General features: G+C 34.5%; 2 protein-coding genes across 2 annotated transcripts; one reads left to right on the forward strand and one right to left on the reverse strand.

The window, feature by feature from the left end:
* The first annotated feature begins 4 nt into the window (after positions 1-4).
* Positions 5-7490, forward strand: LOC105341699 (DNA polymerase beta). Its single transcript, XM_034455850.2, has 15 exons — positions 5-144; positions 2368-2451; positions 2588-2724; positions 2834-2958; positions 3650-3724; positions 3889-3947; positions 4371-4420; positions 4576-4627; positions 4993-5047; positions 5747-5819; positions 5996-6066; positions 6159-6245; positions 6541-6611; positions 6815-6954; positions 7178-7490. Exons 2-15 carry the CDS (start codon positions 2417-2419, stop codon positions 7270-7272), a joined length of 1125 nt encoding a protein of 374 aa, XP_034311741.2. The 5' UTR covers positions 5-144; positions 2368-2416; the 3' UTR covers positions 7273-7490.
* Positions 7491-10364: 2874 nt separating this feature from the next.
* LOC105341698 (eukaryotic translation initiation factor 4E-binding protein 1) lies at positions 10365-12590 on the reverse strand. The gene is made up of 3 exons (XM_011448351.4): positions 12325-12590; positions 10987-11163; positions 10365-10574 (listed from the first exon to the last, which is right to left on the reverse strand). Exons 1-3 carry the CDS (start codon positions 12461-12463, stop codon positions 10534-10536), a joined length of 357 nt encoding a protein of 118 aa, XP_011446653.1. The 5' UTR covers positions 12464-12590; the 3' UTR covers positions 10365-10533.
* Between the last annotated feature and the right edge of the window lie 5363 nt (positions 12591-17953).

Here is a 17953-nt window from a genome sequence, read left to right on the forward strand (position 1 = left end):
ACGGTGCGTCTATTTACCCAAACGAACACTAAAGTTCCCAGGACTCATGTAGTTTAGTGGATGTATGTTGTCCGTGGAAATTAAAATAGAAAGCGGAAACTTATAAAGAATAATTTGATTAATCAATATGATACATAAGCAAGGGTGAATCAAGTTAACATCTTCTGTAAATAATGTCAAATAAACAGTATAATGGCTTACGAAAAATAAATATAAAACGGTGTTGCACCGTGACGCGTCTGTGTATTTGAGTTGAATACTTATGAAATAATAATATGACAGTGAAATCATTTAGAAAGGTTTAACTATCAACAGTAAAATAATCTAACTAAATTCATTGGTGGAGGGGGTCATACATATGTTGTAAGTCTAGAGGGGAAGGGGACAGTGTACACTCTATAATGATAGAATAGACATTTGTATGGTGTGTCATCCTCTTATGCTACATGTATGCATTTTTGTGTTTTCTTCCGTTATTTTCCGCGGTATCCAGATTAGCGTAATAAATGTCTAAAAATTAAGTCTTTAAATGGTGTTCGATTAGTTCGAGTAAGTCTATCAGTTTCATAATTTGTTTATATAATCTTTTGCGAAATATTCACATTTACTTTCTTTCCTCCTATTAAAATGCATTGATAGATTTGAGTGATATTTACGCATAACACAGAAGACCCAATCACTAAATCTGGTGCGTATGTATACACTCAGTCTTCCTTCAGAACATGACTGACTCTCCTCCCGACTTCAAACCGGATCACGACCTAATATCATACGTGGGCTCATTAATATTTCATGGATGTAAATATTTTTTAAAGATTTGAATGAATTCAATTGATTAATTTCTTAGTATACCAAAAATAAATTCATCAAATTACAGAATGAAAAATAAAATGTGTTATTAGAATTTAAAACGCTGTGCACTATATTTGTCAGCATAATTCGGCTGTTCCAATGGCTCTTCCGTTAATTGCGCATTTCTCGTTGAATAAGGCCGAGATTTTTTTAAAATAAATCATATTTGCGGAAAGAGAACAAATGTTTAATAACGTAAATATAAGCATTGAATCCTTATTTTTTGAAAGATGTGGTTTCATAACTGCAACGGTGTGTGCAAACAAATTTTCATAACGCGCTAGCGCGCGTTATTCAATTTGTATGCACACACCGTTGCAGTTTTTCAAAAAATAAGGATTCAATGCTTAAATATCTGCACCGTCACGGAAATGCATTGTCCGCACGCTTATATGCGATATTGACATGACATATGGAAAATTAACAAACAAGTTACCAAGCGTTTTAATTTCTCATCATAAGAAAAATTTTATTTCTGGCGTTACTGGTCGGTCATGTGATTTTATGATATACCGCTCTAACAGAGCGGGTGCCACCGTCACACATTTTTGGTCCTACCATTCGAGTAGAATATATATTTGTTCGCTATTCTCATGCTTAAGATGCATAAATTAAAAAAAAAAAATCAATTGCCTGTACAATATAGCACGTCGTACTTCGATAAACTTCCGGCTTCCCTAATTGGGATGGTCGCCAAATTAAATTAAATGCTCAAACTTCTTATTATATATTTTTTATGTACAATTTCAATGTATTAAAAAGTGTTGTAAGCATTTAAATGAACGTAATGGTTTTCAAATAAAGAAACTAGAGAAGTACTAGCCCAGGGATAGAAATTCAAATTTTAAAAAATGGGTTTTGGGGGTTTTGAAATTATTTTATGCACGGCTAAGGAATGGTTTGCACGTAGCTGAAAGAACCACAATGTATAATGTAATGACATTTTTTGAAAATTGTTTGTAATATGAAAACATGTATATATTATACATGTTTTCATATTAGAAATAATTTTCCGAAAAATGTCAGATATATCCTTAAGGCTAAGTTCTGTTTAAAAAATAAATCTTCAACAGTGCAAAAAATAACTCTCTCATTTATCAATAAATGTACATCTTACAGAAACCGTGCACTAGCTTAATTGTCAGAACTATTTTCCTCTCATGTGAATGTGAAATATTATATAATGATATATATTTTATACTGATAAGTAATAAAAACAATACCCGTTTATTCATATATTGGGCATTTGCCAATTATTGCAATTATGTTTGTGCCAATGAAATATTTGTATTTGTATATTAAAGTTGGCAAGATTAAAGTTCGATTTCACAATTTTAAATAAAAAATCACAACCTGGCACTCCGCTTCCATAAATAATGATGCCATTGTTTGTTTTATTAATTTTTGGGGGGAGGGGGTATTAGGGTGCATTATATATCAAAAAAATCTCTTATATGAACAATTTAAAGTTTTGATATAATTAAACATTTTTTTTTTATTATTTTTTGATTTTAGATGTTCTTGAAAATACGTTGTTCGAGTTGTCGTTCGTACCTGTACCAAAATGTGGACAAGGACGCGAATTTATCTCCGATTGACGTAAATATTTTTTCTTGGCATCACTTAAAAAACATATCTAAATCAAAAGAATTAGGCTACATTACCTTTGTATTTTCTCGAGAAAATAATGAAAACTATAGCCATCATGGTAATAACTCTCTTTTTGTTCCATTAGTGAAACCTTTTTAAACAATAACAACATCATTCAACGCCGGTTGATAAGACTATCTCATTTTGATCTTGACAAAATGAGCAAGAGAAAAAATGCAACGACAGAAAATCCCAATAAGGATTTTTGTGATTTCCTGATGGGTAAGGAATACTTATCGAACGGAATAGGTTTAATTAAGAGTAGGTAATGCTGATCTCATTGCTTTGAATGGTGGCTGAATGTTGACGGTTCCTCTTTTCAATGTTGTAGAACTGGCCAACTATGAGAAGAATGTCAACAGACAAATGCACAAATACAACGCATACAGGAAGGCAGTGGGGGTACTGGCGAAACACCCCACTCGTGTCAAGAGTGGGGCAGAGGCTAAAAAACTGGCAAGTATAGGCCAGCTGTAGGAGATCTGTTGAAACAAAGAACAATGCAAATATTGTGTAGACGGAATGAACAAATTTGAACCCAGGGTCCCAGAATCTCTCATCAGGTGCTCTTATAAATAATCTAAGCAAGAAATTGTGACTCATCTGACATCTTTTTTTTTGTCTGAATACTTCAAGAGACATCAGTCAAAAGTTTTCAATCTCAACAAATCTCTATTACTATAAATATTATCTTGCACCAGGAACTCGTCTGGTCATCTCATATTTTTTCAAAATTATCTTTGCTCCAAGATCAACATCCCAGGTTCTTTCCCTGGCAGGATTAATTCCGTCAGTTCCAGGAGTAGATCATGGCACCAAATGTAAAGGGTGGGAGAAATTATGACAAACCAAACCAGGATTCAAACCAAGGCCCACTGAATCTCTAGTCATCGGACTAGACCTAGACGAAAGCCAAGGTCTGAATTCAGATTAAATCTACGTTTTCTCCCATTCCCATTTGATATTACGGTCAGGGTAGTTTAATCATGGGTCCCAGAGGTTTGCACATTGAATCCAGGTCTAACCCTTAATGTTGTCTTTATATCTTTTAATTGTATCTCATGGATTAGAATAGATGAAACTATTATTAGATATGTCATAACAAGCAGATATAACAGCTGGTTTATTCTTTGGCATTTGATAACAGGATGGAATTGGTGATAAAATTGCAAAGAAGATAGATGAGTATATAGATACAGGATCCTTGAGGAAATTAGAAAAGGTAACTACAGTATAGACAAATATTCTTAATAATTGATCTCCAGAGAAAGTCAACCATTGTTCACTTACAAGTCATTGAGTTACTGATGATAAATGTATAAGTGTAGGAAGTTTGAAAGCTGTATATGTATTACCGGTATACATTTTGGAATTCTTTTACTTTAGATCAGAGCAGATGACACAAGTGTGGCAATTAATGAGCTCACCAAGGTCACAGGAATTGGGTAAGATTGGGTATGGTACTAATTATAGATATGTGATTCCTGAATTACCAGTATAAATTCACAGAACCTGCCAATTGAAACTATTGACAAATAAATTTCTTAGATACATGTATAAGCATTGAAGTGAACATGCACATCCTGATCTTAGTAAAAGAATAACGGCATGTACTACTAATAGAATATGGAGTCTAAGTACCGGTGTGATTAATTAGAGGATCATCTTGCTTTATAACTTTAGAACAACAAAAATCCAGTCAAATCCATGCATTTTAATGATTTTAACTTTAAATATCCATTCAGAGGAGTGACATTGGGTTTATTTTTTGAAGTGAGAGTACATCAATGGTATAGTCTTTGAATTGAAGCACCCTCTCTGCAGCACTGTATCATTAATCACTGGTTAATCAATGTTTTTATTCACAGACCTGCTGCTGCTCAGAAATTGGTCCAGGAAGGAATCACCTCCATAGAAGGTGAATATTCATTGTTAATCTTTTATAACTACACAGACCAGAGTGTACAAGTGTCAGTATATGTAAATCCTATAACTCGTTGTTGTTAAACATAGAAATTGTTGTGTTTTTGTTTGGAAACTGTGTTGTCTAAGCCCACATCTTAAAATTTTCAGAATTGCGGAAACATCCAGATAAGCTGAACCACCACCAGCAGATTGGACTGAAGTAAGTTGTAGCTTGAAGACCACAAGTCATGCCCACTACTTATATATCTGTAAACTTTAATTGGACATAAATAGATACATGTCCAGAGGAACCTTATGGTTTCTTACTGAATTTAATTTGTTCTTTCTCTGCTTAACTATTTGCTGGATTTTTAAAAACAATTTAATCAGTGGTTTTACTAACTACTGACTATGGCAAGGGATACTGTGTATATGCACTAATATTAAAACATGACTTGTTTATTTCATAAGAAAGATAACTCTGATTAGAATTACTGGCTTCCATATTAGGGAGAATTAGCTAGCTAACATAAAATTGAATGAAAAAATTACACATATAGTATTTAATCCATGTATTGTTGGCAGACATTTTGAAGACTTTGAAAAGAGAATTCCTCGAGCTGAAATGGAACAGATTCAGGTATTGTAATCTGACGTATTGATTTTAATTTTTGAAGTTTAAACCACACTTCTTTCATACAAGATTTGATTAGTTTTACATCAATCGCAGGCAATGTCCCTCTTTTCTTTTATTGTAAAGCGAACTTTACAATATCTTTGCTCCAGAATTAGGGCTAAACCCAAGAAATTTTGCCTCTGATGGAAAATTAGTCCAATTAGTCCTTTAAATGAAAAAAAAAGAAGAAATTTTCTTTTTTACCACATCAAATATGTTCACACAAGACAATCTGATTAAAATACAGATCTCTACATAAGCGCACAGTGCGCTGTGCGCTTATGTAGAGATCTGTATTTTAATCAGATTGCACACAAGATTTCTTCATCCTGTTATATTTTTGTCTTACTTTCTTGTACATGTATTCTCAAGGGTCTAATTTTTAAAATGGACCAAATCAAAACAAGCAACCATCCTTACCGGTATGTGTTGGAAAACCAATTCATGAAAACAATTTAGAAACAACATGTAGAGTGGCTTTATTAATATAACAAGGGCAAATTGAATCAATTGAAATAAAACACTCTGGGCATCCTTTATTTTGATGTAGTGGTATTAAAAACTTGAATGTGAAATATCTAGTTTTATTTAGATTTGGGGAAAATCTAGCCCTGTATTATGCAATACAAATTTCATATTCACTGTATTTCTCTCTTGAAACAGGACACTGCCTTCAGTGAGATCAGGAAGCTGGATGATAAGTTTGAGGCCAGAGTCTGTGGCAGCTTCAGGAGAGGTCGGTGCCATCTTATTGAAAGAATTATATCATAAAATTTAATAAGTTTGATATCTGTAGTTACCCATCTTTACTATAGCCAAGGGTTTCTGATCCGCTCCGCTTCTCACAAGCGGTGCAGATCAGAAACCCTTGGTTAGCAAAGATAGTAGTTTCCAAGTGTTGATATGTTTCAGGTGCTGAATCCAGTGGAGATATTGATATTCTTCTGACCCATCCAGACTACTCCTCGAAAACCAAAGGAAAGGTGAGCCCAGAAAAAAGGAAAAGTCCCCAACAGCATGTGTATGTTTATTTTTAGGAGATAAACTTCTAAATTATGTAATATTTTGTCGACAGCCAGACCTGCTTCATCAGGTTGTGAAGAGACTGGAGAAGGTTGGGCTCATCACAGACACGCTGGTCCACGGAGACTTCAAATTCATGGTCAGTGCATCAGCTTCATTGATATGAAGTGGGGTTTTTCCGTTACAATTTTAGGTCCAGTGAAAGCTAAACTGGAAGTGTATTACTGGTACTTATTGTTAAGTGTACCATTATATAAATAGTGCCTGTTTGGGAGGGTAACAGTTGAAATTGACACCCAGAGAAAACCATTGTCAACCGTCGCGAAGCGGATTATGGACTGCGTCTTAACCAATCAGATTTCAGTATTTAACATGAAAGTATAACAATATCTTTTCACATGTTTTTCATACAATTGACATGTTTTTGCTTTCAGGGTGTCTGTCGTGTTTTGGAATCCAGCCCAGGTTCCTCCAAAGAGAGGTGCTTCAGGAGGATAGACATCAGGTAACTTGTAATTAAAACAAGATATACAGATAAAGATTAGAACATAAGTATGCAAAGGTTTCATCAGTATTTGTAGGACATCAATTTTCAGTCATTTCATTGTCGAGTTATGCCTCGTACCTACATATTGTCGTTAAAGTATGAAAATTGATGTTCTGTTTTATTGGTAGAAGAGTGATCTCCTACTTTAATCTGATTTACAGGTTGATTCCCCATGACCAGTATTACTGCGCTCTGCTGTATTTCACAGGAAGTGACATCTTCAATAAGAACATGAGAGCACATGCTCTGGAGGTCGGGTTTACCCTCAATGAATACACGCTCCGGCCCCTCGGTAGCACAGGTAGCCAACCAATGTTTAGAAATTCTTAACATACACCAGTTGATGTTAACTTCTACAAGAGCATAACGCTCTATTTTGCCTTGGACGAAATAAGGACAGGAGTCAAAACAATACTGCATTATCACTGTTAATTTTGTGTTTGTTTTAAATGTTTCAACAAACGCAGAAAGTCTTTGACATACAATGCTGGATATCTAAATTATCTTCCGTTTTGATTTTTCAGGGACTCCTGGGGAGCCTCTACCTGTGACATCAGAGGAGGACATCTTTGATTATTTAGGAATGGAGTACAAACAGCCATACCAGAGGAACTCTTGACTACGGGTCCTACATAATCATAGCAATTATTTTAACAGTGGCCTCCTAGATCTTCATGTTTCATTTTTTCTGTGTACCAGTGTTTCAGTTTCTTGTGGTTACTCATATTTCACTTTTAAAGTCCATTTTTTCATAACCTACCATGTATGTTGTCTTTGTAAATTGTTTATCATATGAATATTTTTCAGAACTCCAATAAAATTTGGCAGCTATTAGAATTAATTGTCAAATAAAGTTGACGAATGGTTATAAATTATTCGTCCTCCTATTGCATTTGTTTTATACTTTTAGACAGTTGATTAAAATGGATATTTCCATGCAAATGTGTTTTACACCAAATATTTAAGAACAATGTAAATATTTACCTTGCAAACTGACATTTAGAAAATCATCTAGAAAAATTACATCATGCAATTTGTGAACATGATAGGTTTATGTAATGAACAACAGCCATAAATATAAATTTTCCTAGTATGTTGAGAGATAATTGTTAAATTTCAGTTAATCTTTGTCACTTTTAGAGAATAGATCTCAACAATCTTTAAAAAATCAGTGACCTTCCATCGGTGCCCCATTTGTGTGTGTTGATGAATGGAGCTGTACGGTGGTATTTTGAGTTGGTAGGTCAGATTTTCATCACTAATTTATGGAGAAAAACTTCCTGACAAAAACACTTAGTTGACACTTCTAAACCTTCAATGCTTATTAACTGCATAAACTACAAGTCCATAGGACCTGAATTAAAGGGAACCTCAAGGTCAGAAAACTGTGATGTAAGTCTAGCCTATTTTTATTCTAGCTGTTTAAAGCTTGATGGAAAAATTAAGAAATTAAGCCCATGAAAGTAACTTCCTAGTAGTTTTATTAACATATCACTGAAGATGACAGTCAAATACATTTTAACCGGGTTTTCTGAAGGAAAAATCCGGTTATTGAAATGGTGAAAATGATGGGCGGGCAGCGAGGCCGCTGCCAGAAAAGGGTATCACTGTTGGACATCTCCTACATGCAGTTTCCGAGATATCTGTAGGAAGTTTCTGTTTTGCAGATCAATCATTCTTATCAGAGATGAGGATATTACTCAGATTTTGATTTTTGATAATTTAATTATGCAAAATTACCAGCTGTTGAAATGAGTCATGCATAATATTGCTTATAGGGAACTTCTTTTGTACAGATAAATCCTAATTTTCAAGATAGGAAGTTTTTGTTTTGCAGATGAATTGTACGTGTACATTAATCAGAGATGTGCATATTACTTGGGTTTTGATTTTTGAAAAACTACCAGCTCATTTTTTGGAAAAAATATTTCATAGATGGCACCCCTATTGTATGGATAACTCCTATTACAGTTTTCTTGATAGGAAGGTTTCTGTTTTGCACACCAATTGTGCATGTATCAGACATGTGCATATACAAACAAGAGGCCCAGGTGCCATATCACTCACCTGAGCAAATCTACACTACCCAAGGATGCTTCCACAAAAATTTGAGATTATCTGGCCAGATGGTTTGTGAGAAGCTTTTCAAAGATTTTCTCTATATATTACTATGTAAAACTTCATTCCCCCCCATCCTATCCCCACTGCACATTTAGTTAATTAAGGGTCGACAAATGGATTATGGATACTGTTCACACAAAAGAAAACCCAGTTTGCTGTTACATTGACAGTTTTTCTCTTGTTTTTCATTGGGTTTACCAGGTACCTATAATTTTGACCAAATGCACACCCTTTTAAAACCATGCTGTAGTTAATTCTATGAATAGAAAATTCATGCTTAAAAATTCATCTTAAATATAATTGATCTGGAATTTAAATAAATGAGAAAGTATATGCTATGTGACGGGATGGGAGAAAATATGCGACCAGACCTGGGTTTCGAACCCGAGTTCCCTAAATCTCTAGTGAGGTGCTCTACCAACTGAGCTATCTGGCACGGGTGTTTGAAACAGTAAAAGTGGGAATCACAGTTTTTTTATAACTTAATTCTCATAACTCTGTCTGAAGATATGCTTTACATAGACAAAAGAAACAAAAAGTAGTTTTCAAACTCATTTAATAACGACAAATTTGATACTGATTTTAGTTACAGAGGAAAAACATAACACCTGCATAATTCACGAAAGCTTTTGAAAGGATCCCTGGAAATCTGCTGCCCTGTGTCACATTCGTTGATGTTACCACTCGGCATGGAATGTTCCCCAGATCTTCTCAATTCAGCAAGTATGTCTTGAGGTACAGACAAAGTCTTAACAAAATATGCACCAAAAACAAATGAAGAGCACTAAATCCTCACAAAAAAATCTCTAACAAAATGTAGGTCAGAGTTCGATTTGAGTTCAACTGAACTCATCAGGTCCTGAACCAATCAGGAAGCCGAAAAAGTTGAGATCATGCTATACCACCAACAATGCTTTTCAAGTCCTCATCTTTAATACATATTCACAAATGAACAACTGGCAATTTTATTTTCCCTAACAGAATGTACAAAAACGAAATAAAACCTGGCACTCTTATCTTCTATCTAGAATGCAGAAATGTCTAAAATTTATTCTGTTAGATTAGTATCATTACCTTTAGTATTGCATCATGTTCAATTCATAGAATAGTCTTTGTACTTCCACTACCTTATCTTAGTACAGCATACAGTAGATCAGGTAGAAATACAACTTTATGACAACAGTTTAACATTAGTTTTGGGACGGAACAGAGTTACGAAACCTGAAATTCTACACTTGTACTGGGTTTGTAGTTAATCGTTCAAAGTTAACATTGTACAAACAAAGTCAAAGTCTAAAATCATTGTACTGCAGCTTTACAAAATTAATTGTACAGATTTGTTTAAAGTAATCTATGTTACAAAAGTGGAGTAACAATTAAAAACATATTTGATATATAATCTCTTTGGTCGCACAGTTCATGATCATCTTGCACCAAAATTAAATTTCTATGGTAATTTGAAAATGACGCCAAGTAGCACCAAGAAGAAATAAGCTGTATAGAAGCAAACCTTGTATGTGTATTAGGTACAGTATCATACAATTTACATTTGGATTTTTTTTCTCTGTAGAAAGAAAAAAAATTGTACAAAAAAGGGAGGTACTATTTTATAAGTAACACTATAACATGTCAAATACAAAATATGACTTTGTCATGACAAAGTTATCTACACAGTCATATACCAAAAAATCCTAAACAATGACATCCTCTGAAAAGTTAGTCCTGTAGAAAACTGAAAGGCATTCTGGGTAGTGTGTATCTAGATGTCCATTTCAAACTGAGGCTGCTCCTCATGTCCCTCTGGAAAGACAAATTATTTCACAACTTAAACAACACGCGTCGTTCATATTAATATCTACATGTACTTAGAAAGCTCATCAAAACTTTTCAAAATAGCTGATGAGACTTCTGAAATCTAATTTTCAAAAAAAAAACAACCTCTAATTTCTTGCAATTTACAATCCTACAAGTCAGACTGAATGTGCAAATCCATATTTGGAAGATCACACTATTAATATTTTTTTTATATAGAATATCCTATGACATCATACCGGTACAATCCTCATTATATCTAAGACCCAACTTCAACCATTGCAGATATGTTTGCATAGCATATTGTGTATCCAAGACTTATCAAATTGTTAAAATGATGCCCCCTGTGGTTCAATGACTGAGGACCTGAGTATTTTATCCCTCTCCCCCTCCTTATTACCTCTCTTCTTCTGGTTTTCGTCCTGAATGGCTCCTTGTGTCCCGTTCTCCTTCGGGATGTCTACGACCCCGGGTGTGGTGATCCCAGGGATTTTAGCCATGTTTGCAGGGGGACTCTTAGTCAATGGAGAGTTTCGACATTTAAGTAAGAAATGTCTATCATAGAAGATCTTCGTACCTGCATTTAGAAATTTATTCATGTTCTTAATTTATTTATTTAAATTATCTATTTAAAATTAGTTCATCTAATTAGTAAATTTTAAGTGAACCTTTAAAATATAAACCATAACCATTATAATCATTCAACAATGTGATTCTAGATCCATTTATATCTTCTGAAATTTATTCCTCTTTTTTCTAGCTTCCTAAAAAACTGTGTAAAATAGATAGGTAGTCATATAAATAGTAACTGATTTCATAACATGATACATAATATGATAACAAGAGCAAAATATGTTTGTTTGATTTGGTAGATCATAACATTTGACATCAGCACCAAGACAGTCTATATAAATGTACATGACTATATAAGTCTTTAAAAGCAATCTGATTGTTTTGTGACAACAAACAAGATTGTCAAGAATTCTGCTGACAAATGCAATATCTGGGTCGGTTCAAAATGGAGTGCACAGTGCCCTGACATAATTATGTCATAACAAGTAGGTCACACCCGTTCATTTGACAACACACATTCTAAAAGATAGTTGTAGAATAGTTTCAAATAAGAAAAAAAATTAACAAATTTATGCACACACCGGCATAATTAGTTAAACTAAAAATCACTACATGTATTTAATCCAGGTCAGAAAGAGGTTTGGGGTCATTTCATGCTTTATCATGCTTTCATCATCCATCAAAGGCGAACTAATTTTATATTCTTTGCAGAAATTATTATAAACAACTTGACAGCATTAATCTTTACACATATATATGTCAACAATAAATGATAAAACGTTTGCCGCTTGTCAGAATTTACGTAAAGCACTTGCAGCAACAAAACATTGTGACGTCACGTTTCAGCACAGCACGGAGCACATGGTCGAGCTTGTGCAATAAAAAATGCAAATGAAAATCATCCCAAGTCAAATAATGCTTTTATTCCTTCATTCGATGCAAAGTTGCTAAAACAAAGCATTTTAAACGGCCCTAAACATTCTTTTTTGACGAAGAAAACAAATATCACGTGGTGTTTGTCAGCCATATTGAAAACAGAAATCATTTGTTGTTTACATCGTAATACACATACCATTACAGTAAATTCATGCATTAAAAGTTAAACCATGTAAATCATCATACAGATAAAATAACTGTTAGTTAAATTATGATCAAATTAATCTACCTCCAGGTGTTGTCGAAAAAATGGAGCCTCCTGGTGTGGTACTATAATCTTGAGGTAGTTGAGATAAGTCGTTTAAAACCACTCTTTTAGGAATTTCCCGGCTTGAAAGTACTTGTTGTGGTGTGCCCTGGGATGACATTATTTTGCAAAAAATGTTTATTCCTAGATTAACCCGTTGCCAGCTGTTGACACTCTTTTAGTATTCAGCACACACTCGACGACTTTCCCTGTTTCTTTCAACCACAACACACAGTCACATGGGTTGATCTGACGTCATTCAAACTTCCTGTTTGGATGTCCAACAGTTTTGGGGAATGTCTCATAACTTAATAAAAGAAATATATAAACATAAACCACCATTGATTATTTCATCAAGGCAAAATTCAATTGAAATGGCATGTTTGATTTATAGTTAATTACATCTATCACGATTGTAAACATGCATGCACATGTACAGATAAACATGTATAAGGGAAGGGGAAGGGGGGGGGGGCGGGGTCCCACCCCTCGAAAATATGTGAAACTCATGTAAAGAAATGATTTATATAAGCTATAAATTCATTTCACGTGTCAGTTGCATTTTTCATTTTTTCAAAAGTTCATGTAGATAGGCAGATTTACCAGCATTCCAACCGTTTATGTAAACATTAGATATAAGTCTAATGCTGCGGAAGATGATAACTATGATATGCATTTTTTTTAAAACACGTAAAAAAGGGGGGAGGGTTCTACAAAGAAAACGAATGTTTCAAATACTGACAAAAAATTCAAAATTAAATCCAAAAATTCAGATTCAAATATAAAGGCAGGGGAATTCTAATTTTTATGAGCAAAATACATGTAACAAAATGATTTATTATACTTTCATGTTAGACACTGAAATCTGATTGGTTTTGACGCAGTTGATAATCCGTTTTATTATACTTTCATGTTAAATACTGGAATCTGATTGGTTTAGACGCAGTTGGTAATCCGTTCTATTACCCTCAGCGTAAGCAACACACTTGGCAACGGGTAACACAACGAATTGTTACATGCGCGTAAATTATGCGCGTACGGTTCGCCGTAGAATTCACTTCATTTCTATATAAAAGCAATAAAATTTTCTTTAAGACATTCAGTATAATTAAACAAATAGTGCCTGTATAGGAGGGTAACTGTTGAAATTGACACCCCTCGAAAACCATTGTCAACCTCCGCTTCGCGTCGGTTGACAATGGTTTCCTCGGGGTGTCAATTTCAACAGTTACCCTCCCAAACAGGCACTATTTATATACTATTACCCTCTGCGTTAACAACACACTTGGCAACGGGTAACACTATACAAATAGTGCCTGTTTGGGAGGGTAACTGTTGAAATTGACACCTCGAGACAATCATTGTCAACCGACGCGAAGCGTACGCGCATAATATACGCACATGTAACAATTCGTTGTGTTACCCGTTGCCAAGTGCGTTGCTAACGCTGAGGGCAATAGAACGGATTACCAACTGCGTCTAAACCAATCAGATTTCAGTATTTAACATGAAAGTATAATAAATATTAAATAGTGCCTGTTTGGGAGGATAACTGTTGAAATTGACACCCCAAGAAAACCATTGTCAACCGACGCGAAGCGGAGGTTGACAATGGTTTTCGAGGGGTATCAGTTTCATTAGTTACCCTCCCAAACAGGCACTTTTTAATATTTAATATACTGAATGTCTTAATTTTAGAGAAAATTTTACTGCTTTTATATAGAAATGAAGTGAATTCCTCGGCTAACCGTACGCGCATGATTTACGCGCATGTAACATTTATTATACTTTCATGTTAAATACTGAAATCTGAGTGGTTTTGACGCAGTCGATAATCCGTTCTATTATCCTCAGCGTTAGCAACGCACTTGGCAACGGGTAACACAACGAATTGTTACATGTGCGTATATTATGCGCGTACGCTTCGTGTCGGTTGACAATGATTGTCTCGAGGTGTCAATTTCAACAGTTACCCTCCCAAACAGGCACTATTTATATAGTGTTACCCGTTGCCAAGTGCGTTGCTAACGCTGAGGGCAATAGAACGGATTATCAATTGCGTCTAAACCAATCAGATTTCAGTCTTTAACATGAAAGTATAGTAAATATTAAATAGTGCCTGTTTGGGAGGATAACTGTTGAAATTGACACCCCAAGAAAACCATTGTCAACCGACGCGAAGCGGAGGTTGACAATGGTTTTCGAGGGGTATCAGTTTCATTAGTTACCCTCCCAAACAGGCACTTTTTAATATTTAATATACTGAATGTCTTAATTTTAGAGAAAATTTTACTGCTTTTATATAGAAATGAAGTGAATTCCTCGGCTAACCGTACGCGCATGATTTACGCGCATGTAACATTTATTATACTTTCATGTTAAATACTGAAATCTGAGTGGTTTTGACGCAGTCGATAATCCGTTCTATTATCCTCAGCGTTAGCAACGCACTTGGCAACGGGTAACACAACGAATTGTTACATGTGCGTATATTATGCGCGTACGCTTCGTGTCGGTTGACAATGATTGTCTCGAGGTGTCAATTTCAACAGTTACCCTCCCAAACAGGCACTATTTATATAGTGTTACCCGTTGCCAAGTGCGTTGCTAACGCTGAGGGCAATAGAACGGATTATCAATTGCGTCTAAACCAATCAGATTTCAGTCTTTAACATGAAAGTATAGTAAATATTAAATAGTGCCTGTTTGGGAGGGTAACTGCTGTACGTACCCGCATAATATACGCACATGTAACAATTCGTTGTGTTACCCGTTGCCAAGTGCGTTGCTAACGCTGGGGCAATAGAACGGATTACCAACTGCGTCTTAACCAATCAAATTTCAGTATTTAACATGAAAGTATAATAAAATAAAATAAATAGTGCCTGTTTGGGAGGGTAACTGATGAAACTGATACCCCTCGAAAACCATTGTCAACCTCCGCTTCGCGTCGGTTGACAATGGTTTTCGAGGGGTGTCAATTTCAACAGTTATCCTTCCAAACAGGCACTATTTATATAATGTTATACATGTACTTCATTGTTTATACACATAACCTAAAAAAGAAGTGTCACAAGAATTGTATTATAATACAAGTGAACTATATGTTTTCACCTTTCTTTCTCCCCACCCCCAATATTTTTCTGTTCTGAGTTCTAAGTGAGTAATAAATATTCCTTAATGTTTTGTTCAGAGTTTTACCGACAGTAAGCCTCCACCCCTTGGCAACCCCCCCCCCCTTTCCAGTCCCCATGGGAATTTTTTCTGGATCCGCACATTTAGTACATTTCATCATACCGCGGTCATTGTACATTGTGATAAATATAAACAGTTTCAGCTAGATATAGACCTAGTTGAGTATGGATTGGTTGCAAATTGGGACGCAGCAAAATAAGGAAATTAAAATCAATATATTTTATTATATACAGAATGCACATTATCTATAAAATGAAAGAAAAATACATAAATGTACAGCGCCTCGATATTCACAGCATGGTTCATTATAATGGCTCAGGAGAAATTGCATACTGAGTATTCATTGAAAAGAGGGCCAGTATTAATATACGGGTCGCATTGCTCAACTGAGGAACAATAGGTATGATAAAATCAGCTTAATGGAGTAATAATACAACTATCTGAACAATATAGTATAATGTAGCTAGATCTTGTATAAATAAAAATCCCCTCCCTGATTTTCGTACATTAGTAATCAATCCCATCTTAAACAGGATGATTTTACAGTCATATCACATGCTGAGAATTGCAGTTTTCAAAAATATCCAAAGCAGTTGTTTACTAGTATATGTACATATGGAATATTAACCTACATCAAAATCTGAACCCCTTGCGATGCCCAAGAATCGTCCAGGAGCCAAAGTCTAAACAATTTTAAAGAATCAGCAATATGTCAAAATGCTTGCATATAAGTAAAACCATATATTATAACATTTCAGTTTTGTGAATGTTTAAAATTTTTCCCTTTGTAAAATTGGACCCCCAATGGGACACCACCCTACTCCTCTAGATTTTGATCTGATCGAATTTGATTTAAAAAGCTTTTTCTCTATATATTCCTTATTCCTATGTAAATTTTTGCCCCCTTCCTCCATGTTGTGACCACATCCTACCCCAAGGGTTCATAATGAATAAACTTGAATCTACCATACCTGAGGGTGCTTCCCTACATGTTTTAGCTTTTCTGGCTGATTGTTTTCTAAAAAGAAGATTTTTAAATACTTTCTTGTATATATATTCCTATGTAAAATTTGAACCCCAACCAATCTTGCCCCATCCTACTCATGGGGTTCCTAATTTTCACAACTTTGAATGTACACTTCCTGGGGATGCTTTAACATAAATTTCAGCTTTCCTGCCCAAATAGTTCCTGAGAAAAAGATTTTTAAAGATTTACTCAACAAATTTAAATAATTCCTTATTATCTCCCTTTAAAAAGGGCATGGCCCTTTGAACCCCCTTTGCCTAAGAATGTTCTGTGCCAAGTTTGGTTAAAATTGGCCGAGTGGTTCTGGAGATGATGTTGAAAATGTGAAAAATTTACGTACGGATAACACAAGAGTATCGGAAACTGTCCCTCATTTGTAGCTGCCAGTTCATTGTTAGTCGATTTTTTTTAACTGTACTACTAGTATGTGATGCAATACTGCAAAAGAAAGTCTTGTTTAATTAGCCAGAGGATCCATCTCAAAGACCAAGAATGCCCCCCTTCTCGCCAGCAAATTTAAATCATTGCCAAACACGGTATGAATTACGGAAGCGTATTGGTGCCAAGTTGTAATTTTTTTCTTTAAAATTCCAACTTTCAAGTTGGAATTTCCTACTTTTTCCAACTTTAATCGCGGAATTTCGAACTTTAAAGCTTTAAGTTAAAATTTCCAACTCTAAATAAAAAAAATTCCAATTCCAAATGAAATGTTATCTTAATATTTAAAACAAGAGGGTGTCGTAAGGTAAATGCAGGGTTAGAAAGAAGCTCACTAAGAGACCATTAAGATCAAAAGAAAGCCTTGGAATTTGTATATTTTGATCGTGCCCTTATCTACATGGCATTGATAAAGATCACTTATTAAAAGACATTCGAATAAATTAAAAAAACTTATCAAAATAACAACAGAAGATTAAAATGGAAATTCCAACTTTAAAGTTGGAAAAACGAAGCCTTAAGTTAGAATTCCTAGATTAAAGGAAATTTTAACATATATTAAAGTTGGGAATACCAGCTAATTCCAATTAACTGTAGAGTTGGAAAAATATAAGCTTTAAACTTGTAAGTTTCAAGATTCAAACTTTAAAGTTTAAAAGATCAACTTTAAAGTTGGAAATTCTAACATTAAATTTGGGAAATCCAACTTTAAAGATGATTCAAAGTTAATCCAAGATCAAACTGGAAATTCTAAGATAAAAGTTGGAATTCCTAACTTTAAAGTTGGAAAAAAAATCAATTCTTAAGTTGAAAATTTTAGGATAAAAGTTGATAATCCCAATTTTAAAGTTCATTTAAAGTTAATCCAAGATCAAAGCTGGAAATTCCAACTCTAAGGCTGGAAAAATCAAGTTTAAATTTGAAAATTTCAACTTTAAAGTTGATTCAAAG

Source organism: Magallana gigas, chromosome 7 (genome assembly GCF_963853765.1).
Source record: "Magallana gigas chromosome 7, xbMagGiga1.1, whole genome shotgun sequence".
Lineage (NCBI taxonomy): Eukaryota > Metazoa > Mollusca > Bivalvia > Ostreida > Ostreidae > Magallana > Magallana gigas.